This window comes from Lepidochelys kempii, chromosome 2, assembly GCF_965140285.1.
Source record: "Lepidochelys kempii isolate rLepKem1 chromosome 2, rLepKem1.hap1, whole genome shotgun sequence".
NCBI lineage: Eukaryota > Metazoa > Chordata > Testudines > Cheloniidae > Lepidochelys > Lepidochelys kempii.
The window spans coordinates 153,622,657-153,647,129 of NC_136381.1; the positions used below are offsets into that span (position 1 = coordinate 153,622,657).

The window sequence follows — 24,473 nt, forward strand, 5'->3', positions numbered from 1 at the left end:
TCAAGTATGGGTTTATAGTTAGGGCCCTACCAAATTCATGGTGCATTTTGGTCAATTTCACGGCCATAGGATTTTAAAAATAATAAATTTAACGATTTCAGATATTTCCTATTTCCTTTTCCTTTATGCCGCTTTTCCTAGTGAGGGTCATGGCAGCATGGAGAGTAGGGAGGACCAGACCTCCTTGTCCTCCGCAACAGGTTCCAGTTCCTCCTGGGGGATTCCCCATTGTTCCCAGGCCAGTCGGGAGATATAATCCCTCCAGCATGTCCTGGGTCAGCCTGAGGGCCTCCTCCCAGTGGGATGTGCCCAGTATAGTTCCAATGGAGGCCTCCCAGGGGGCATCCTTATCAGATGCCCAACCCACCTCAGCTGGCACCTCTCGATCTGGAGGAGTAGCCGCTGTACTCCAATGCTCTCCCAAATAGCCAAACTCCTCACCCTGTCTCAAACAGCAAGCCCAGCCACCCTGTGGAGAAACCTCATTTCCGCCACTTGTACCCGCAATCTCATCCTTTTGGTCATTACCCAAAGTTCATGACCGTAAGTGAGGATGGGGACATAGTGTGACCTGTAAACCAAGAGCTTCGTCTAAGAACTCAGCTCCCACTTCACCATCACGGATCAGTACAGCGCCCGCATCACTGCCACCACCACACCAAATCCACTGATTGATCTCACACTCCCACTTGCCATCACTCATGAACAAGATCCCTAGATACTTGAACTCATCCACTTAGGGCAGTTGCTCCCCCCTCACCTGCAGAGAGCAGTCCACTTTCTTCTCGGAGAGGACCATGACCTCCAAACTGCCAATTCTCATCCCAGCCACTTCACACTCTGCAGCTAAATGTTCGAGTGTGCACCAGAGATCACAGTCTGAAGAAGCAAGGGCAACATAATCTGCAAACAGCATAGATGTCACCTCCGAGTCCCTGTACCAGATGCACTGATGTCCATGAAAACCATGAACAGGAGTGTGGACAAGACGCATCCTTGGCAGAGTCCTATGTCCATCTTGAACGAACTCAACTTAATGCCAAGAATGTGAATGCAACTCTCACTCCAAAAATAGAGGGACCAAATAGCATGAAAAAGTGATACAGGCACCTCATAGTCCCACAGTACTTCCCTCAAGACATCTCGGGGAACACGGTCATATGCCTTCTCTAGGTCTACAAAGCAAAGGTAGACCAGATTAGCAAACTCCCATGAGCCCTTGAGTATCTGTGAGAGAACAAAGAGCTGGTTCATTGTTCCACTGCCAGGAAGGAATCCTCATTGTTCCTCTTGAATTTGAGGTTCAACTTATGGGCGCAACCTCCTTTCCAGCACCCTGGCATAGGTTTTGCTGGGGAGGCTGAGGAGTGTGATCCCCCCCCCCATAGTTGGAACACATTCTCTGGTCTCCTTTCTTAAAGAGTGGGACCACCATCTCGGTTTACCAGGCCAGAGATACTGCACCTGTCTTCCATGCAACACTGAAGAGGCACATTAACCATGACCCCCCAGCATTGTCCAGTGCTTTCAACATCTCCGGGGCAAATCTCGCCCACCTCTGCTGCATTACCACTACGAAGGCACTTTACTGCCGTATCGACCTCAGCATCAGAAATAGATCCGATCTCACTGGAGGTTTCCGGTGCTGCCTCCTGAAAGGGGGGTGTGTACATTGGGTTGATTTGTTCCTCAAAGTGCTCCTTCCACTTCTCTATGATCTTCTTAGTCAAGGTCAGTGTTTCACCACCCTTGCTGAGTACAGCCTGGGCAACATCTTGCTGATCCCTCCTAAGGTAATGAATGGTTTGCCAGAACACCTTTGAGGCCATCTGGAAGTCATTCTTCATGGTCTCTCCAAATTCCCCCCAAGCCTGGGCTTCAACAACCGCCAGGGGCTGAGGCCAGTACCTCTCAACTGTATCAGGAGTCCATTTCATAAGCATTTCTCGGAAGGCTTCCTTCTTTGACTTGACAGCTTCCCTCACCACTGGAGTCCACCAGTGGGTCGTAGGGTGCCACCATGACAGATACTAACTGCCTTCAGGTCACAGCTTTTCGTGGCTGCCTCAACAGTCCACTCAGACTCAATGTCCAAGACCTCACCCAGAATGCAGGAGAAGTTCTTCCGGAGAAGGGAATTGAAGTCTTTCTGCACAGGGTCCTCCATGAGGCATTCCTAGCTAATGTGCACTGATCATACGGGCCTCCTGTGTCTATCCGGTCAGCATCTCATGCATCAGATCCAACTCACCACCAAGTGGTGATCAGTTGCCAGCTCTGCCCCTCTCTTCACCGGAGTGTTCAGAACATATGGCTTTAGGTCTGACAAGACGACTTTAAAGCTGATCATCGATCTTCAGCCCAAGGTGTTCTGGTACCAAGTACATTTACAAGTAACCTTGTGTTTGAACATGGTATTCATTATGGATAATCCATGACTAGCACAGAAGTCCAATAAAAATTCACCTATTCACAATTCAGATATTTTAAATCTGAAATTTCATGGTGTAGGGGTCCTGACCCAAAACGGGGTTGTGGGAGGGTCACAAAGTTATTGTAAGGGGGTTGCAGTATTCTGCACTGCTGCTGGTGGCAGCACTGCCTTCAGAGCTGGGTGGCCAGAGAGTGGCGGCTCCTGGCCAGAAGCCCAGCTCTGAAGGCAGAGCTGCCGCCAGCAGCAATGCAGAAATAAGGATGGCATGATATGGTATTTCCACCCTTACTTCTGTGCTGTTGCCTTTAGAGCTGGGCCCTCAGCCAGCAGCCACCACTCTCCGGCCACCCAGCTCTGAAGGCAGCAGCACAGAAATAAGGGTGGCATAGTATGGTATTGATCCAATCCCTCAAACAGAGACAAACACCTACAAGATCTCTATCAAGCATTCTTAAAACTACAATACCACCTGGGGAAGTGAGGAAACAGATTGACAGAGTGGTATGGGTACTTAGAAATCACCTACTACAGGACAGGCCCAACAAGGAAAATAACAGAACATCACTGGCCATCATGTACAGCCCCAGCTAAAACCTCTCCAGCACATTATCAACCTATCCTGGAAAACAATCCCGCACTCTCACAGACCTTGGGAGGCAGGCCAGTCCTCGCTAACAGACGGCTCCCCAACCTGAAGCAAATACTCACGAGCAACTACACACCACACCACAGAAACACTAACCCAGGAACTAATCCCTGTAGCAAACCTCATTTCCTACTCTGTCCCCATACCTACTCTAGCGACACCATCAGAGGACCCAACCACATCAGCCACACCATCAGAGGCTCATTCACCTGCACGTCTACTAATGTTATATATACCATCATGTGCCAGCAATGCCCCTCTGCCATGTACATTGGCCAAACTGGACAGTCCCTACGTAAAAGAATAAATGGACACAAATTGGACATCAGGAATGGTAACATACAAAAGCCAGTAGGAGAACACATCAATCTTCCTGGACATTATATAACAGATTTAAAAGTAGCTATACTTGAACAAAAAAACTTCAGAAACAGACTTCAAAGAGAAACAGCAGAACTAAAATTCATTTGTAAATTTAACACCATTAATTTGGGCTTGAATAGAATCATAGAATCATAGAATATCAGGGTTGTAAGGGACCTCAGGAGGTCATCTTGTCCAACCCCCTGCTCAAAGCAGGACCAATTCCCAACTAAATCATCCCAGCCAAGGCTTCGTCAAGCCTGACCTTAAAAACCTCAAAGGAAGGAGATTCCACCACCTTCCTAGGTAATGCATTCCAGTGCTTCATCAGCCTCCTTGTGAAAAAGTTTTTCCTAATATCCAACCTAAATCTCCCCCACTGCAATTTGAGGCCATTACTCCTTGTTCTGTCATCTGCTATCACTGAGAATAGTCTAGATCCATCCTCTTTGGAACCCCCTTTCAGGTAGCTGAAAGCAGCTATTAAATCCCCCTTCATTCTTCTCTTCTGCAGACTAAATAATCCCAGTTCCCTCAACCTCTCCTCATAAGTCATGTGTTCCAGTCCCCTAATCATCTTTGTTGTCCTCTTCTGGATGCTTTCCAATTTTCCACATCACTCCTGTAGTGTGGGGCCCAAAACCGGACACAGTACTCCGGATGAGGCCTCACCAATGTCGAACAGAGGGGAATGATCACGTCCCTCGATCTGCTGGCAATGACCCTACTTATACAGCCCAAAATGCCATTAGCCTTCTTGGCAACAAAGGCACACTGTTGACTCCAACAGCTTCTCGTCCATTGTAACCCCTAGGTCCTTTTCTGCAGAACTCAGTCCCTAGTCTGTGGCGGTGCATGGGATTCTTCCATCCTAAGTGCAGGACTCTGCACTTGTCCTTGTTGAACCTCATCAGATTTCTTTTGGCCCCAATCCTCATGCTGGACCTTATTTCTACCCTCCAGCGTGTCTATTTCTCCCCACATCTTAGTGTCATCTGTGAACTTGCTGAAGGTGCAATCTATCCCATCATCCAGATCATTAATAAAGATGTTGAACAAAACCGGCCCCACGACTGACCCCTGGGGCACTCTGCTTGATACTGGCTGCCAACTAGACATCGAGCTGTTGATCACTACCTATTGAGACCAACTATCTAGCCAGCTTTCTGTCCTCCTTATTGTCCATTCATCCAATCCATTCTTTTTTAACTTGCTGGCAAGCATACTGTGGGAGACCGTATCGAAAGCTTTACTAAAGTCAAGGAATTACATGTCCACTGCTTTCCCCTCATCCACAGAGCCAGTTATCTCATCATAGAAGGCAATTAGATTAGTCAGTCATGACATGCCCTTCGTGAATCCATGCTGACTGTTACCGCTCACTTTCTTCTCCTCTAAGTGCTTCAGAATTGATTCCTTGAGGACCTGCTCCATGATTTTTCCTGGGAGTGAGGTGAGGCTGACTGGTGTGTAGTTCCCCAGATCCTCCTTCTGCCCTTTTTAAAAGATGGGCACTACATTAGCCTTTTTCCAGTCATCCGGGACCTCCCTCGGTCACCATGAGTTTTCAAAGGTAATGGCCAATGGCTCTGCAATCACATCCGCCAACTCCTTTAGTACTCTCGGATGCAGCGCATCCGGCCCCATGGACTAGTGCTTGTCCAGCTTTTCTAAATAGTCCCGAAGCACTTCTTTCTCCACAGTGGGTTTGTCGCCTCCTCCCCATGCTGTGCTGCCCAGTGCAGCAGTCTGGGAGCTGACCTTGTTCATGAAGACAGAGGCAAAAAAAAGCATTGAGTACATTAGCTTTTTCCACATCCTCTGTCACTAGGTTGCCTCCCTCATTCAGTAAGGGGCCCACACTTTCCTTGACTTTCTTCTTGTTGCTAACATACCTGAAGAAACCCTTCTTGTTACTCTTAACATCTCTTGCTAGTTGCAACTTCAGGTGTGATTTGGCCTTTCTGATTTCACTCCTGCATGCCTGAGCAATATTTTTATACTTCTCCCTGGTCATCTGTCCAATCTTCCACTTCTTGTAGGCTTCTTTTTTATGTTTAAGATCAGCAAGGATTTCACTGTTAAGCCATGCTAGTCGCCTGCCATATTTACTATTCTTTCTACACATCGGGGTGTTTTGTTCCTGTAACCTCAATAAGGATTCTTTAAAATAGGGGCTGGGAGTGGCTGGCTCATTACAAAAGCAGCTTTGCCTCTCCTGGAATTGACACTTCCTCATCCGTTACTGGGAGTGGACTACATCCACCCTGAACAAATTGGCCCTGTCAGCACTGGTTCTCCACTTGTGCGGTAACTCCCTCCCCTTCATGTGTCATTATATAATGCCTGCATCTGTAATTTTCACTCCATGCATCTGAAGAAGTGGTGTTTTACCCATGAAAGCTTATGCCCAAATAAATCTGTTAGTCTTTAAGGTGCCACCCCTACTTCTGTGCTGCTACTGGCGGGGCATTGCCTTCAGAGCAGCTGCTGCTGTCCTGCCACCAAGATCTGAAGGCAGTGCAGAAGTAAAGGTGGCAATACCGTGACCCACACTTCAATAACTTTGTGAAGTCTCCACAACCCCCTTTTGGGTTGGGAGCCCCAGTTTGAGAAACACTGGTCTCCCCCGTGAAATCTGTATAGTATTGGATAAAAGTACACAAAAGTTTTCACAAGGGAGACCAGATTTCACAGTTTGTGATGCATTTTTCACGGCCGTGAATTTGGTAGGGCCATATTTATAGTTAAGTATCTACTCAAGTGCTTTCCTGAATTGGGGCCTAAGCAAGTAGCCCTTATTCATGTGAATAATACCATTGAAATGGGTATTTTTACTAAAAAGACTAAGGGCTTGCTGTATCTGGCCATGATCCAGGAATTCTTCTGCGGTGCCAGAGTATGTTTTTTGCTGTTGGGTTTCCCCCCCCTCCCTTTTCCAAAGAATAAGAAATCTGTGGCCAAAAATAAGAGAGAATTCCAGTATTACTAACTACAGAAGCTATCCTCATTACATTTACTTCTCAAAATGGTGCTATTCATATAATTAAAACTGAAGAGTCAAAACAATCTCTTCTTCTGAATATTGTAGTTGTATGACACATTCATAACAAAACCAAGTATTAATATGTAAAATCAAAGATTTCCGAAATTAAGAGAAGTATGTATAAATTAAAGACTGGTACAAAATCATCATGTAATTAAATCATTTACCCCAAATTTACACTTTATATCCATATTCAGAGCATACACACATGATCCTGTTGAAATTACAGGGAACAGTATTTGGACCTTTATTAGTATCTGATTGAAATGAATAAACTAAATTTTAAGGGCCCAAAATTTGTATTCATATTGAATTAATCTAAAGAAATCTAAGTGAATCAGAGTTGGTCCTATGTGAATGCTGCAAATAAAAAATGCAGGCAAAACAAAAATGGCAAAATCTGACTTTAGACTCTTTTTATAAAAAAGCAAAAATTGTTTTTTCCTCCCAAGGCAGTCTTGCAGTGTTTGCATAGAGAAACAGAAACGTATACATCACAGCAAAAGGAATAAAAACCTAAAGTTCAAAATTAGATTGCTATATGTCACTTGGAAATATTTTGACTCTTACTCAGCAGCTGTCACTGTTGCAATAGTGGTAAGACAGGGATGTATCATGATACTTTTTAGGGAAGCAGAAGAAAAGTCTGTTTGCTTCCTAATGTCAATGAAAAAGGTTTCATCTTTCTCTCTTCTCATCTCTGATTATACAGGTGGTAGCATTATCTCTGAGACACTCCCTGCAGTGCTCTGTGTTGCCCATATTCCACATCAGAGAAAAATGTGTGCTTTTCTTAAACTAGGAATGAAAAAAAAAAACCATCACAAATACTATTCTTTCCCTGTTCATTTGTGTGTTATGGGACTGTCCTCTGTGGCCTACCCTACTACTCCCTACATGCTCTTCAACATAATCCACAGTAACTTCAAACTGTCTTTACATGCAAGGCACTTTGTTCTAGCATTTAAATCACAGAGAGATGTTTAGAATCTCCCCTGTTTTGTGTCTGCTTGGCTCAAGGGAGGGCATTTGGGAGCTGGTAATGGTTTCCTGACCTCAGCACTGACATAAGTTGGAGTAGCCTAGGGACTGCTCTAACTTATGTATCTGTCCTTAGGGTTCCTAGGCTAATGGAGGCACAGTGGAGAGGAGTTCAGCCATGTTCCCTGCCTGTACCTCTCTAAAATCCCTCTCACCCCCATCCCTGTAGGTGAGGTAAAGGGAGGGGCATTTGCAGCTGCAACAGAGGGCTTTACACCAAGAGAGAGAAAATATATAGCCACATTTAAAAAAGAATTATGAGATCTGTGGAAGGATGTATGTGTTGTATCTGTGATTGTTCTGTTCTCAAAACACAGACTAGTTTCCTAACAGCTTTCAATAGTGGACAAATAGTCGCATCCAAGGATACAGAAACACAAGTAATCAATTCTACACATGAATTACCTGCTTTCCTAAACATAAGGATGTTTTCTCTGTTCACTGCTGCAGTGAGCATACTGTGGCATAGAACATAGTAGCTCTACGAGTTGGGGTATAGAATGTCAAGTCCCTAGCTCATTAGATGTTCATCACATACTGACTTATCAGTAAATAAGTTCAGTATCATGGCTGATGTTTAATAACTAGTAAATAGTTATTGATAACAGATAAAGGTTTTTGGGTTAATACTCGTTTATTTATGTATCATGGTTATTACAGTAGTGCCCAAGGGCTAGCCAAGAACAGGGCCACATAGCACTAGTTACTGTACAAACAGAATAAGAGACAGTCCCTGCTCTGAGGAGCTTAGAATCTAAATAGACAGGACAGAGACAGGGTGGGGGGAAATGGATAGAACAAATAGGCAGAGTGAACAATGCGATGGCTACAAAAATCATGTTAGTACCATGAGTTTTGCTTTTGTTTTGTTTAAATTCTTCTACTGACTTTAGGTCAGGAAGGCATAGCTAGAGGGAAAGACAATGGACTGAAGGGGTGTATAGGACTTAAAGCACATAGGCACTCAGCAAGGGGGATGGACTGTTGAGCAAAAACCAGTTTGATTACTAGAGCTGGCCAGAATGTGGGATTTATGGTTTGCTGGCAATTTTGCCGTTTTGAAAATTGATTTTGTTCTGAATTGGAATGAACCCAGTTATTTATTTAAATTTTCCCCAAACTGGAAATTCTGGGTCTAGAAGATGCTGGTCTAGAAGGCTCCTGTCTCATGACTGCAGACTCTGGCTCTGACTACTAGGTCTGGCTGCCCATGACTCGGCTGTGACATATTTAGGGTGACAGAAGGGGGCAGTTCTGAGTGGATCATTTATATAAAAATGAGTGTCAATATGTCATGTAGGCTCATTGTTAATCATGAAATATATTCTTGATTCAAGTTCTCCAACAACTTATGCTGAGGTATTTTGACTGGGAGTGCAATTATGTAATTAGCAAAATAAAGGTATGCTGCCAGATATTTGATTTCCTAGGTGTACCTTCAGGTAGGTGCACTAGAGGGTAGTACTGATCTCTTCCAGTGATGCAATTTGGGATTATAAAAGTAAGCTGCTATTGTATTAGGACAGATTTTCATACTGGAAGTTATAACTTGAATGCTTGGTGGATAAGCCAGAAATATACCAAAAGGCAACCTCAGGATCTGCATAATTGTCTGTGTACGGGTACAAAGCACATTAGTCCTACTCTACACCACCCCAAGATTGGAACAGAAGTCACCTGAACATTGGCTACCATCCTGGAAAACATTTAAACAAATTAAAGGGCTGATTCAACCCCCAGTGAAGCCAGAATTTCCACAGTGACTTCATTGAACTTTGCATCAGGCCCTGTCTGCTGAGGAGAACATAAAAAGGTATACATTGCACCAATTTCAGTTCACAGTCTTTAAGTGGCCCTTTATATAAACTTCTATTAAATAATCAGAGCAAGATTTATGTGGCACTCTTGATACAAAACCACAAATTCCCAGGACTTGATTTGCTCCTTTTTAAATCAATGTGAGTTTTGTATTGACTCCATTGGCAGTAGAATCCAGTCCTTAATCTCTTCTTTTATTTTCCCATTTTCTCTTTCACTTTTCCTTTTGGGGCTATCCAACAGCATTGACTTTTAATGGAAAATGTTTTTACTAGAGTAGCATACATACTAAAATGCCTCCACAATGCAGTATGTGTAAACGTTTCCACAACACCTTCTGGCTGGCGCTGTGGAGCGTTGCTAGTGCTGCAAAGTTGTTACTGCTGCTAGACCTGTTGTTCTTGGAGCTCAAACGTTGGCTGCGCTAGCAGAGAGTGCGTTGTTGCACTCTGCACTAGCAGAGAGTGTGTTGATTCAGCAGACCTCAGTGTTATTCATAAAGAAAGACCATAGGCTCAGTTTAGTGGTGAAGGCACTTGGCCAATTTTGTTGTCAGCAAAGCAAGGTACTAGCACTCTGTCCAACAGGTCATAGGGACGCTAACCCATGTATGCCTGTGACAAGGTAGAGGCTCAGTCAACATAACAAGATGGTGTCCCCTAGGCCAGTGGCTCTCAACGTTTCCAGACTACTGTACCCCTTTCAGGAGTCTGATTTCTCTTGCGTGTCCTTAAGTTTCACCTCACTTAAAAACTACTTGTTTACAAAATCAGACATAAAAATACAAAACTGTCACAGCACACTATTACTGAAAAATTGTTTACTTTTCTCATATTTACCATCTAATTATAAAATAAATCAATTGGAATATAAATATTGTATTACATTTCAATGTATAGTATATAGAGCAGTATAAACAAGTCATTGTATGAAATTTTAGTTTGTACTGAATTTTCTAGTGCTTTTTATGTAGCCTGTTGTAAAACTAGGCAAATATCTAGATGAGTTGATGTACACCCTGGAAGACCTCTGCGTACCACCAGGGGTACATGTACCCCTGGTTGAGAACCACTGCCCTATGCCAATACAAAGATACCCTTCCTATGACTTCTCCATTTATACGTTGATACAAACAAATTACATATTACACTCCAGATGTTATTAGTTACCACCCTTGCACCTTGTACCTGCTGGTTTGAACAAAACCTCCTCATCCATTATCCTGTCATTCCATCCTTATCTTTAGGAGGGGTCAGTGTGTTCTTGTACCATCTCGTATTAATGTGTTTATGTAGTCACTTGAGAGGTTTGTGTATTTTTGTACCATCCTCTCCAGTCAGGAATGTGCTTACATGGTTAGCTGATACCTAGTGTGTTACTATTCTGCAAAGGCTGACTCTGGATCATAGTCTTAGTTATGCCCAGGGCTCAGCAAGGCCTATATACCTAAGTCCACTTTCAAAAGTTATGTAAGCACTTAAACACCTACATTTTATGGGAAGTCAATGGGACTTAGGCTCCAAAGTCACTTATTGGTCCCTATATGTATTTTAATTACCTTTTGAGGTTGTTTTAAGTTTGCTTAGTCCGGATGAGGTGATTCAGTTCATTATTGCTTTTACACTCCCCAGTCCTCAAATCTGTTTTTCTGAAAGCAGTACACTCTGTGACTGGTAACAGGCAGTCTCTTGTTGGCTTGCATTTCCCTTTCATTTTTCCATGGTGTCTCAGTTTCTTCTGCTGTTTTCATAGTGTGCTGTATGGTTGTTGTAAAGGAGCCATTAAAGTGAATGTTGTTTGTGGACCGTGCAGTATATTCTCATTCTGCCTTGGTTAAACCATCAAGGACAACTGAAATAAGGCAGTATGCAAAATGAGGCTTTCAGACAAAGTCCTAGTGGTATTTGATATAGTTGTCCATGTCACTAGCTTCTGGTATGGTCTTTTGAGTGGTCTGACTGGCCCTCCTTAATTTGCCCACAGTCAGGGCAATTCTTGGACCCTCATCTCTAATTAAGTCTAGCAGTCTGTTTTAGCCTCTTGGCTGTGTTCACAGAGGCAGCGTGGTGCAGGGGTGTTGCCTGTTTACTCTCCTAGACCCTTGTGCTTCCCTGTCTTTGTCTGTTCTCTTCTTTATAGCAGGCCTTGTTTCCTCTCTTGGCTGCAGCTGTGGGTACCTGCCTCCATGACTGGCAGCTCTGGCAGCTATATGGGGGTGTGGTCAAGCTGCTAGCCTATAAACAGGAGAGAATCTCCTTCCCCTTCTGTCTATGTTCACTATGAGATTTGTAGACCCCATTACAGCCCCATTATCTGAGGCAACAAATCCAAGAGAACAAAGGTAAATCAGATGACAGTTTTATCATGCAGCAACTAGTGGCATTCGAACATTTTGTATAGTGGGGATACTGAAAACCATTGAAGAAAAGTGTAAACCCCAGAACCCCTAGTTCCAGAACCCCTGGCAGCAATTTAACAATGCTCCCCCTCATGAAAAGTAAGGGTTTTTTTTTGTTATATCTGGAACACACTTTCATTGGATGGATGAAGATGGATACAGGATTATCAGTGCAAATGTGACCTTAACTTTATGCGTTTTATGGATTTATATTTTCATTGTTTTGACTAATTTTTAAACACATTACACAAACAAGAGAAAACAAGGTAAACTTCAAAACACACATTATATTTCCGTAGTTAAAGTTGAGGTTCCATTTTGCATTTAGACCATAGATTCAAGCTGTTTGTAATGTAAGAAAAATATAACATTTTCTCCCCAAACATGCCACGCTTGCTCTATGACTATCTAATACATTTTCTGAGAATTTACAAGTAAATCTCCTAATAGGTTTGAGTTAAAATTAATTAAAAGCTGGTCCTTTTAAGAAATTTAATATCTGTGTCTGTCATTCCTGTGTCCCAATGATCCTAATAATGGAATAACCAACTCTTCAAACTTTCCCTATAGTTAAAATTAATCCAAAAGTTATGCATACCCTATATTGCAGTGGTTCTCAAACTTGTTCCACCACTTGTGCAGGGAAAGCCCCTGGCGGGCCAGGCCGGTTTGTTTACCTGCCACATCTGCAGGTTCAGCCAATCGCAGCTCCCAGTGGCCGGGGTTCGCTGCTCCAGGCCAATGGAAGCTGCTGGAAGTGGCGCAGGCAAAGGGACATACTGGCTGCCGCTTCCAGCAGCTCACATTGGCCTGGAGCAGCGAACCGTGGCCACTGGGAGCCGCGATCGGCCGAACCTGCAGACGCGGCAGGTAAACAAACCGGCCCGGCCCGGCAGGGGCTTTCCCTGCACAAGCGGCGGAATAAGTTGGGAACCACTGCTATATTGGAAGAAATTAGTAATTATGCCAAGACATTAAAAACTATTGTATCTAATTGTTATGAGGCAAAATTGTTATATAGACTCTAGACAGGGCCAGTTCAATGGCCATTACAATATCAGAGTGAACTCAACCAGTCATTCCCCTTCTTCTATAGCCAATTTGTATACAATGATTCTGTTGGTTAAAATGAGTCTGCAGTGTGAGGGAGCCTGACTGGAATATGTGTCAAGAGTAGAGCTGTGTGGAAACCAGCATTTCCATCCCATGGAAAATTTTATATTTAAAAAAAAAAAATCATTCCACAAGTGAAATTTTTCACAGAATCAACATTTTTGAAAAATTCTGATTTGGAAGAACTGAAAAACAGAATTTTTCAAAATTTTCATGCTGTGTCTCTGCCTCCTAGCCAGTTGCCCAGGAGCCCACCAACTTCCCCACTAGGTGAGTAGCCTGGGAGCTGGCCAACTGGGAACTTGGTCAGCCCAGAGAGCTGGCCAGATAGGAAGATTCATGATTACGCATTGGCTGCTTTGTATTGCACTGGTGATGCAAAGCAGCAGTAAACCTACTTTATCTGACCAGTGCACTCTGTTAAGTGCTACTCTAGTGTACTGATGGAAGAAAAACCCCTAGATCTGCCCTTCTCCACGTCTTGGAGGGCTGCGGTCAAGAGCTCTTGGAGCTGCCTCTGTCACAGGTTTGGGGAGAGGACGATGAACCTCTTCAGCTGTAGGAGGAGCAGAGGTGTGCAGTGGAGCAAGGTGCATATGTGTGGTGGAGGGGCAGAATTTCTGTTGGGCTGGGGGCACAAAATTAATTGCAGTGGGGCTGGGTAAGCATGGAATTGATGTGGGACTGTGGAGGTGCACAATTTAATTAAGATATAGCTGTGGGGCACACTCAGGTAATTAATCGGTATTTTGGCGTTCTTGGAGAAGCTGAAGGCCCTCCACTCCATCAAGCAGCACATTATATACATAATTTGTGTAACTTGATCTCAACTGAGTTCCTGCAGCTGGGGCAAACAAAATTGCCTTGCTCGCTGTAAATTTGTGAGAGTTGGATGCAGTGTAATAGTCCAGGCAGGCATAAAACCCAACTCTAACATTCCTCCTACACCTGGTCATTAACCTCATTTGGGAGTTGTCCATGTTTCTATTTCTTGCTTTAACATTTCCATCTCATCTTCAAGTATCCCCAGGGCCTTCCTCAGATCCTCTTAGGAATATTTTTCATAAGGATTGTATTCTGAGTAAGCAGCATGTCTCATATTCATATCCTGGCTAATTCTCTCTTCTGCTCCTAGTCTGTTCTCTATAAGGCTGATGCAGATGAAAAAATGAATATTTGTAAGAAGCTCTTCCTTTTTCAGATTTTATGAAAGTCTGTTACATTTAAGGGTTTTAGGGTTCTATCATATACTTCTAAAAGACTTGGGCATCTGTTTTAGCTCCATTACATGCCTTGCATCTCTAATATCCCACATATTTGTGAAGAAGCAAAGAAACATGAAAATTACTATTTGAAAGAAACTGAAATGTCTACAGGAAGACATCCAGCAGCGACAAGGAGAGAGGACCTTCAGGAAAGATTTGCAGATTTTATGCTAGATAAAAGAGACTTTCCTTCACAATACAAAAGTTCAGGATTCCTTTATCATCCCTAATAAATTCCTCTTCTGCATGGAGAACACATTTTCATGCATGTTACCATATATGTCTGAAAAATAAAGTATTGTGGATACCTCTGTTCTGTGTGTTTTGTGTAGTTAAAGTAAGACTTCCTGTCTCTGTGGGTTTAATGGGCTGTGCTCAATGTTTTGAAAAGTAGATTTCAATATTAAATAGTTTATTATTTAAAAGAGAAATTCTGCAAAATTTGTTTGCTATGCCACAAACTTTACCATTGCTTCATGCTTCTCAAAAAACAAATATTTCTCTTTAATATTTCTCTTAATGTTTCTCTTCTACTTATTTTATCAGATCACAACATGAACATTTGAAACATTGTGAATTTTTGTCTTCTGGGTTACAGGCTGATGATTTTCTGGTTATATTCTTTCCCTACTTTTTGTTTCAATTTTGGATGATTCTTTATCAGTTGATAAGACTTTAATGTCAATGTTGCAGCAGAAGGTTACATTCTGCTCTGATACTATGTCATTAATTGAAATCAAGTGTGCTTTACCTAAAGAAAAATAATATAATGATGGTGTTTAATGTGCTGTTTCACACTAACAATGCATGTTTGTGCATATGCACACATACTCATCTATTTCCACTCTTCTCAGACTGAGGTTGAAAGCCACCTTATAGAGGATTTCTTATGGGATTGCTCTACTTCCCTCAATCTTGTTTACCCTCCCCCCTTTAGATACCAAGTACTTTTTTGTTCTTCTAATTAAACTGGTTTTGAACAGCTTTTGACTTATTATTTTGTAAAATGCTGTCCTCATGTACATAAATTTGGAAACAAAAAAGAAATCTGTCCTGTTAAAAAATAAGTTATTTAAAATATTTTTGCATTCTTTAATTATGCAGTAAATTCGTTATGTAAAAACTTAAACAGGAGACCTTTTATTTCTGATGTTTGTTGTAAGTGTTTTGACCAGTAAACTACTCATTGTCTACTGATTTTTTTTTTATTATTATTGTAGGCTTATGATGAGGAGATGTATGGCAGTAAATATCAGTGGATCATTCCTGGGTGGTATGAAAGTTCATGGTGGGAATCTTGGATTAATTCTTCACACTGTCTCAGCAAAAACCTTCTTACTGCCATGGAAGGTTACATTGGAGTAGATTTTGAACCTCTCAGTTCAAAAGTGATAAAGACCATATCAGGACGGGTTAGTATCTTTCTTTCAACTACTTTTTAACATTCAAAAATATTCCCCTAATGTACATATTACTTCACCTGTTAAATTTTAAAAATTTGATAATTGCAGAAAGAGACATTGTAGGGTAGCTTTTTAAATATTTTGTGTCTTTGGGTGAATTTGGTGATCAGGAAAGAGAGGGACTAATAACTACCAACAGAAATAGTCATAGTACAGCAAGCATTAAGCAGTCCCTCATCTCTCACACCAGAGTCTCCACAACAATCCTCTATTTCTGCCATGTTTTTATGTAACCCTCATTCTCTTTTCTCCTCCTGCCCTCATTTTATCTCCCTCTGTCTATGAGTGGATCCCTAAACACTGTCTCTTTTCCCTCAAGCCCCCAGCCCTTTCCTCATCATCTTGCAGACCTTTCCTAAGGGCCTGCTGCTTCATTTCCCTTGGAAAAGACTCTAAACAGCGCTGGGAACTTTGGAGCAGGCCCACCCCTCCAGCCCCACAATGTTGGGGATGAATGTCTAGGAAGCACAGGGAGGGCTCCTAGAACCAATCTCTGGGTGCTCCACATCCTTCCCTAGGTTTCCCCAAGTTTCACCTACTATTCCCAGTCTCCTTTGTCACCAATTTATGTCCATCTCTCTGCTTCCCTCCTCCCACATTTAGATTTCCCTGTCTGGTCCACTTCCTCCTACGTTATCCTCTCACTTTCCTGCCCCTTTCCCAGGTCTCTCTCTACCTCTTCCATGACTCATTTCATTTCCACCTCCCCGCTCCCCATCTTCTGGCCAAAGATTTTCTAGGGGCCCAAATGAGGTGGAAATCGCTGCTGCTGCTGCTAGCACAGCTAAGAGGCAGGTAGCTTGCCTCAGAAGAGAAGTGCTGCTATGGAGTAGCCTTCCTCAGAGGGCAATGCCGAGCGTAGAGCACAGCATTATTACTACAGGCAACTGCAAGGCGCAGAGAGCAACCAGATCCTATGTTTTTGGTGCCCCTTACAATGGGGTGCCCTAGGAAGAACCTATTATTAGACCTAGAACTAAGGCTGCCATTGCAATTGACGAGGGATTTCCAAACAATTTTTTAATCAGAGGTGCTCATGTTTTTCCATGAGTCACTTTTTGACATCAATGCTTACTGGAAAAATGTTAAGTACATTAACATTCTGATCAAACAATGTCAGTTCATTTCTTTTTAATTATCATCCTTATTATTTACTTATTTGTACTTGTATAGCAGCTAATATGATTATCCTCCCCCTCCAGTATGCTATTTTAAAACACATAAGATATCATTTCTTCTCTTCTGCAGGGTGATATACAGATAAAACCCCTTTCCCTGTTGTCTTTGTTCTTGGATTTTCCCTGCAGTCAGTTACACATACATGCCCTTAAGGCAGTAATGCACAAGCCTTATACAAAATCCCCAAATTACAATCCACAATACTAGATACTATGCAGGGCAGACAGATCATTAGAAACCTTTTTTTGCTATCTACTTCCTTAGCTGTATACATTATTTATACTCGGTAAAGCCTGATCCTGCAAATTGTTAACCTCACTAGCTCTCTGTGACTCACAGGATTGGATGTGCTCCAGATTTTAGATAGATAAATATGCAGCATGCCAGCTTATCACATAACCACGTGTATGATTTCTGAAGGTTCTTTGTCTTTTTGAGATGTTCTTTTTAACACTTAGAATGTGTTGTGTGTATTTGTTCCTGTATAAAATATAATGCATAAAGTCCCAGCCCATGAAAAAATGGGCCTGATTCTCCACTGCTTTGCCCTCATATAGTCATTCACACCTGTGCAGATTGAGTGCAAAATGCTACCATTCTGGAACTCATTGCAACAAGCCATTACTGAGGTCAAGAGCTTAGCAAGATTCTGAAACAAAACAATAACAACAACAAAACCTAGACAAGTTTGTGATTTTTTAAAAAAAATCACTTACATAGGAAAAAATTATAAGGTTTTAAAACCTCACTTCAGGGCAAACCCAAACCTCTGTGACAGAGATCTGGAAAAATCTTCCCCTTTGGTAATTCTATGGCTCACCAGTTTGCAACCCAAGATGCTGGATGCATTGGAATGGAAGACTGATGGATGAAAGTAAAATTACTTAAAATGGGCGCTTCTTACATATACAGTCTGTGAAATACATATTCATCTCTTTCCAGGCTCTTTTCCTCCATCTCCCACCATCACTCTTGAAATTAATAAGAATGCATGATCTCATGGGATTTTAACTCTTTCCTAGCCCTTGCTTTAAAAATCTTTTCTATATCAGTGGGACACTTGTAATGAAGATTCTGTGAAGTCCTGAGCTATGTCATGAAGTTTTATTTCCTTCTCCACAGACTCCACAGCAGTATGAAAAGGAGTATAATGACAAACGGGGAGATGGACAGTCCAGTAAATTTCATGGTTATGCCTACGATGGAATATGGGTGATTGCCAAAACACTGCAGCGAGCAATGAAATATCTCAACACTACAAACAAACACCAAAAAATCGAGGATTTTAACTACACAAACCACAAACTTGGCAAAATATTTCTGGATGCTATGAATGAAACCAACTTCTTTGGTGTAACGGTAAGGCCCAACCTGCTCTTATTCACTATATTTTTAAGTCAGTATCTAAAGTATTCAGATTATATTTTTTAAATAGTTTGAAAAATAAAGGGAGGTGTGTATATGCAATTCCTGTGTTTTGGGAGGTTTCTGTTCTCCTTACTTGCTGAATGGTGCATGGGCCAGATCTTCTTTGTACAACTTCAGCAGAGCACGGAAGCAATGTGCTTAGCTGAATTGGGCTCCTGGTGCACTGTAGCAGCATTGTGCTGCATTGCTGTCAGATACAGGCTGTAGAGTTAGCACTCTGGCCCCAGGAGGACTGCTCCAAAGAAAGATGAAGCATCTGGCACTGAGAATCTGATCCATGATGCATTATCTATGTTTGATATGTAACTAGATAAGCATTTAAGTGCTTCTGGTTTTGTGCCAATTTCTTCTGATAGAAAATATGGTGTTGTGTCTTAGAGTGGTACAGAGTGTGATTCATATATGATACCTCTGTTTCCCTTCCTAGTCAAAGGTGAAATAGGTGTTGATAAAGAGCAGATACGTCAATGTTTTGGAAAATTCAAACATATACACATCAGTATGTTAGGATATGCATCATGAGGTATTAAGGGAAGTAGCAAAGAACTTAGGCCCAAGTCCAGCAAGCTGCTTCACTTGTGAGTAGTGGTACTCTGGCACTGAGTAGTTTGTAGCTTATGGACTTAACTGATCTATTGACCATATTGGAAACCTAATGAAAACCAGGGAGCTTGTGGAAGATTGGAGAAAAGAACATGTAGTGTCGATCTTGGTGGGGGAAATGGGAAAGCAGCAAGAGAAGTACTCAACTTGAGTTGCATCTCTGCGTCTGTGCGCAGTGTTACTACCAAAAGCTAACTTTCATGTCTTGTCTTATAAAATAATGAAACAACTATTAAGAGAAAGATTCCTAAATTTCTAGAGGATAACAAAAGCATTAATCTGTAAAATCAGTCCCACACAAACATTATATATTTATTTTAGAATTACAGAATTAGTGAGTATAACAAGCAAAATGCTCAGTACTAGCCATTTGATGTTAGTTGATTCCACCTCATGGCTCCTTGATCCTTGGGCTGCTAGGCACCAATATAGTCTTGAGGAACAACTCAGAGTGTCCCGAAGGGTGTGTAAACTGTACATGCTGCAATAGACCCTAGGTGGCCATTTTAGCAGCTAGAGATTGATGAAATTCTGGGATGTTCTTGTAACACTTTCTTTTCCCCACTACATGCTTTACACTGGGTAGCTGAGAAGTGGGGGTAAGGGGCAGGAGACAGTGGTGTGGTGCTAGCTACACCAATCCTTCACCACCCAGGAGTTTCCCCAGCTAGCCATTTCAACCAGTTTTAAGGCTGCTTTACATTATTGGAGCAGCACAAAAGCATCTTTGGTGGGACCAAGGATCTAGCCCAATATATCTACAGCCAAATTCTGTTCTCAGTTATTCCCCTTTAAATCTGTAGTAACTCTTTTGATTTCATTGAAGTGGCTTCAGGCTTTTAGGAGTGTAAATCAGATCAGAATATGGACTTTACATTTTGAGAAGTCATTTAATAGCGTGTCTTGCAAACTGTCGGATGTACATTAAAAGTACAGCTCCATTTAGAGTTGATACAGAGCTGTCCAGGGGGATCTCTGGGAGATACTCTGATTCAGGATGAATGCCTTCCAGAGCTCCGCAACATGCATGGGGAGAGAGCCTGCCACTACACATGCCTGGGCAAGCAGCATGCTTGCTGATTAGCACCTGGAACGCTAAGTGAGTAGATATGGAATGGGGACTTTTAGGACAATATGGGTTGCTGGTGTGGCATGGAGGTAGCAGTCCCTGCTCTTATCTGAACACAGGGACTTCAAGTTTCATGTGGCTTTGAATAGAGCACATAGAAGCTGGGAAGGCTCCTTGGCTGGTCCCTGGTTACCTGGAAAACTGCGTAACAACCTGTCACAGTCTGGGCACAAGTTCATTTTGATCACATTAAATATTAACCTGTCACTTGAATTCAAAACATGTTGAAGTAAAGTAAACAAAGGGTAATTACATATGGCAAAAAATGGTGTTGGGGGAAGTGTCTAGTTGCCCACACCAGCAGTCAGTGGCAGGACTGGTTTTATTTAATATCATCATTAAGTATTGTAGCATTACCATTTTGGAAATACTTATATTACAATAAAACTGTTAAAGGAATATTGTTTAGGCTGCAGTATAAAAGAAAAACACTCATGTTAGGATATGATACAATTTACAATTTTAAATGCAAATTTAATTCTGACGCTTACGCATTCTTGTTCACTGAGTGAGGCAGGGGTCTGATGGAAAAAAATTTGTGATAATTTAATTAAAGATTGTATCATAATACATGTGCAGAAAAGGACTGAATGAATGTTGTACAGAAAACTGTAAACTGGATTTCTTAACTTTCCAGAATTTGATTTTGAAATGTAAATAGTGCTTTTTAACAAAGGTTTTTGTACATAATTCCTTACTTTAAAAAAAAAATTCTTTGATATTCAACTGTAACTATCACTAGCAGGGTTTGAATGCTGCACCTCTTGTATTGGAACACAGATTATTATCACTTAAGCTGTAGAACTAGGAATGGTAAGTGATAGTAGGAGAAAGCTGCTAATCCAGCAAAGCGATTGACCACAAGGTACAAGTACTGCTTCCAGGGGGTATCTGGAGGAGAGCCTAGATCTCTCTTCCCCAACTTAGCCCAGAGTTGGGGAAGCTGCTGTTTCACTCCCTGAAAGATGAAAGGCTCCTGGGGCCACGTGTTGCCATTGGGAGGTGGTTGTGGGGTCATGTTGTCTCACTTCCTGTCCCTCCCCTGCAAAAGTGTTGTGGGAGCTCTGGCTCTGTTCGGTTGCATGACGGATTTAAAGCAGAAGAGGGTAATGGCTTCATGGATTAGTTTGGGGAAGTGCTTCAAGCACAAGAGTCAGCAAGGAAGATGGCACAAGAGCACTTACGGGGGAAATAAATAGAGAGGGGCAGACTAGGGACCATCCTTAAAGATGAGGACAAGAAGCTTGAATTTAATGTGGTGAATTCAAGGCATCCAAAGAGGAAGTTGATTTAATTGGTACGGGAAGGTGATCATAGCAGCTGTATTTTTAATAGACAATGTGGGTCAGGGAGACCAGAGAAGAGAATATTGCAGGAGCCTAGACAAGAAATCACGAGAGCCTAGATGGGAATTTTAGTTGATAGAAAAGGCCAGATCTCAGAGTTGTTACAACGGAAAAAAACAGCAAGATGTGGACATGACTTAGATGTGTGGCACACATTGTTGTTGACTCTTGTGATTTTATCGTCCAGACCCAGCATCTGGCTGTCAGAGGCTCAGGAACACCCAGAATATGGGGTTGCTTTTCTGGACCAGCTTGGCCAATAGCCATTGATTGATCTATCCTCCATAAACTTATCCAATCCTTTTTTGAACCCAGTTATAATTTTAAATTATCTCAATTTTTGTTTAAAATGTAGGTACGTTTCTAGCACTCATAGAGAAAAACTTGTAAACATGATCACTAAAAAGCTCAAAAGCCAGAAAATGAATGCAAAGAACCCAACATTTATTATATGTTAAAATCTCATGATTTTAAGTCAATCTCATGATATTTTGGAGGCCAGGCATAATTTTTGAATGCTTGGGGTTGGCAATACTGAATCCAGAAGTGAAGTGAGAGTCCAAGGCAACAGCCAGGTGTTGGGGTGCAATCATGATGGTGATGGTAAAGACATCTGGGAGGATATGTCAGAGAGACAGATCAACATGTGCGATGCACAGAGATGTCTCAATTCTATGAGCCTATGACACAAATATAAAAGTTCTCGTAACTGAGCATTTTCTCAATACCTCAGGAGCAGATTAGGACCCATCCTGTCACCAGCACAAGGGAGTAGACTTCAACTCTGCATAACTGATACTCAATAGCTCTCCCCTTTGAGTGGGTGGAGCTCTATCTCCCCCCAAAACACCTGGTGGCATAGCTACGCTGTCGTGTCAGGGATCCTGCAATGTAGCCCTGTTTCACCTGGTCACCCTGCACCTCTCCAGAGCAGCAAGGTGACCTGGAATGAGACTGTGGTTCCCTGAGTTGCATTTTCCCTCCTGGGATGCTCCTAGGGCAGTGCTCCTTACTAAGGGTTAGATCACAAAGCAAATATCAGGTCCTTTGTTTTTTCTTTCCCTCTTTTCTATGTCCACCTCTCGTTTAATCTTGACAGCCCATCATGGTAAAAACGATAGATTTTATTACCACAGTCTTGGCTGTGAAGGGAAAGTATTTAATCTGAGATGAAGAAGCATGACATTTTAATTTTTAAACTATTCTCAGAGGAGACATGAGAAAGTGAAAACTCATCTATGAACTACGTTTCTTTGAGAGGGGAAAGGGACAATGTTTCATCATCAGCCAGGTTGAGTATTGATGTGATTTTTGTATTAATTATGTCTTATCCCCCTATGATTAATATTGTTGTTTTCTAATGTTTTTGTAGTATGTTAAATTATTGTTCAATGTGATGAGTACCTTGGTCAGGGCAATTTGTATAGTATAATTAAGTTATTATTTTTATCAAAACAGCACCTATTCCCTAAGGCAATACCAACTAAAACTATCAGTTAGAGGCCAAGGTACTTTTTAGTCTGATATTTTGATCAACAACCTTAATGTTATCTTTTGTTACATATAAAATGTACATTTTTGTTTAATCCAGGTTTTTATCAGTAGTATATCAAACTGCCATAGAAAAAGATTCCAATATAGCAGTAATCGTGGGATTCTAGATCTTGAAATGGAAGAAAATAACTTGATCTATCTATTAAATAGAGTGCTAATGATATCCCATTATACTAACTGACCAATGTTAGGCTTTTGTCGGTCAGTGGTGTGAAAAAGACACCCCTGACTGACGTAAAGTTTCACCTACAAAAGCGGTGATGTGGACAGCGCTATGTCAGTTGAAGACATTCTCCTGCCAACATAGCTACTGCTGCTCATTGGGGGTGGTTTACACAGAGCAGCTACACAGGAGACCTTACAGCAATGCAGCTGCATTGGTACAGCTGGGCCACTGTAAGGTCCGCAGTGTAGACATAGCCTTAGGTCATGAGTGACAGTGAAAGAGGGACATGATAGAAGGGGTCTTGCAAAAAGAGCAAAACCAAGAACTATGATGCTTGTTTCCTCTCTGAAATATAAACTCTGAGTTTAACATGTCCTTCCCACAGGTGATCTGGTTCTCAATACATTGGAAGAAGAAGACCCTGTTAGCAGTTTGTGGATCTTTGGGGCAGATTCTCTGCTTCATTGAATTTATACTTGGTGATGCAAAGTGGGAGACCATCAGGGAAATAGTTACAACTCTTCATCTCTGCCTGGCTCAGCCCAAGCATAGGTTAGAGTATGTCTAGGGGCTCCTCTAAGCTGAGTCAGCTGTTCATGGCCCCCAAAGCACCATTCACCTGCTGAGCAAAGCCACAGCATAGCATACTTTGGCCACTCCTCCTCTCTATCATTTCTAAAGCTGGTTGAAAAACTTTTGATACCTCCTGGGGGCCCCCCTTGAAAAATTGCTGTTTCTTCAGGAAGGTTTCTTGTGTGGTGTGGGTGTGTGTGTGAGAGAGATCCCTGCTGACCCCAGAATAGCCAATACCCAGGGGTTAGGGCACTCACCTGGGATGTGGGTGACCCAACTGAGTGCCCTAACCACCAAGCTATAGACTCTCTCTTTCTCTCTCTTTCTCTGTCTAGCCCAATGAATATGTGTTTATTTATACATAGCAGAACAGCTCCCTCAGGAGAGATTGAGGGAATCCCACCTCTTGCAGCTATTTCACTTTGTATAAATAAATATTCTGAGAGACAAAGAGACTGACTCTTTAGCCTGGTGGTGAGGGCACTAGTCTCACCTTGGAGATGGGACACGCAGCTTCAGGTTCCTACTCTGTCTGATTCGGAGAACAGATGTAAACCTGTGTCTTTCATTTCCCAACTTCATGCCCTTACCTTGCCTTACCATGCTATTCTTCTCTTAAGGGTTTTGTGAACATTTTTTGAAAGGTCTCAATTTTGTTCTGATGCAGAATGAAAACAAATTCTGAAATCTCAAACTTTTTCACTAAACAGAATTGTTGTTTTCCAGCCAGCTCTGATCCAGAGTTGGCCTGCATTTTGGAGGAGGCTGGCAGGGGAGTGGGGGGGGAGGGGGGATGAAGGACTTAGCAATGGTAGTTCTGTGCCTGCTGAGGACTTCTCTGTAGTTGTGTCTTTTGTTCTTTACACAACAATCATAATATAAAAGAACTACATGGGCATAGTAGGGTA

At 42.1% G+C, this 24,473-nt stretch overlaps 1 protein-coding gene across 2 annotated transcripts in view; it reads left to right on the plus strand.

Annotated features, from left to right (window-relative positions):
• Positions 1–24,473, plus strand: part of GABBR2 (gamma-aminobutyric acid type B receptor subunit 2) — an 842,671-nt gene that overhangs the window by 395,222 nt on the left and 422,976 nt on the right. For both annotated transcript variants that reach the window (XM_073332465.2, XM_073332464.2), the window contains exons 6-7: positions 15,345–15,536; positions 17,889–18,125. In XM_073332465.2, the coding sequence (XP_073188566.1) occupies positions 15,345–15,536; positions 17,889–18,125 (429 nt within the window). The remainder of the gene's footprint in view (positions 1–15,344; positions 15,537–17,888; positions 18,126–24,473) is intronic.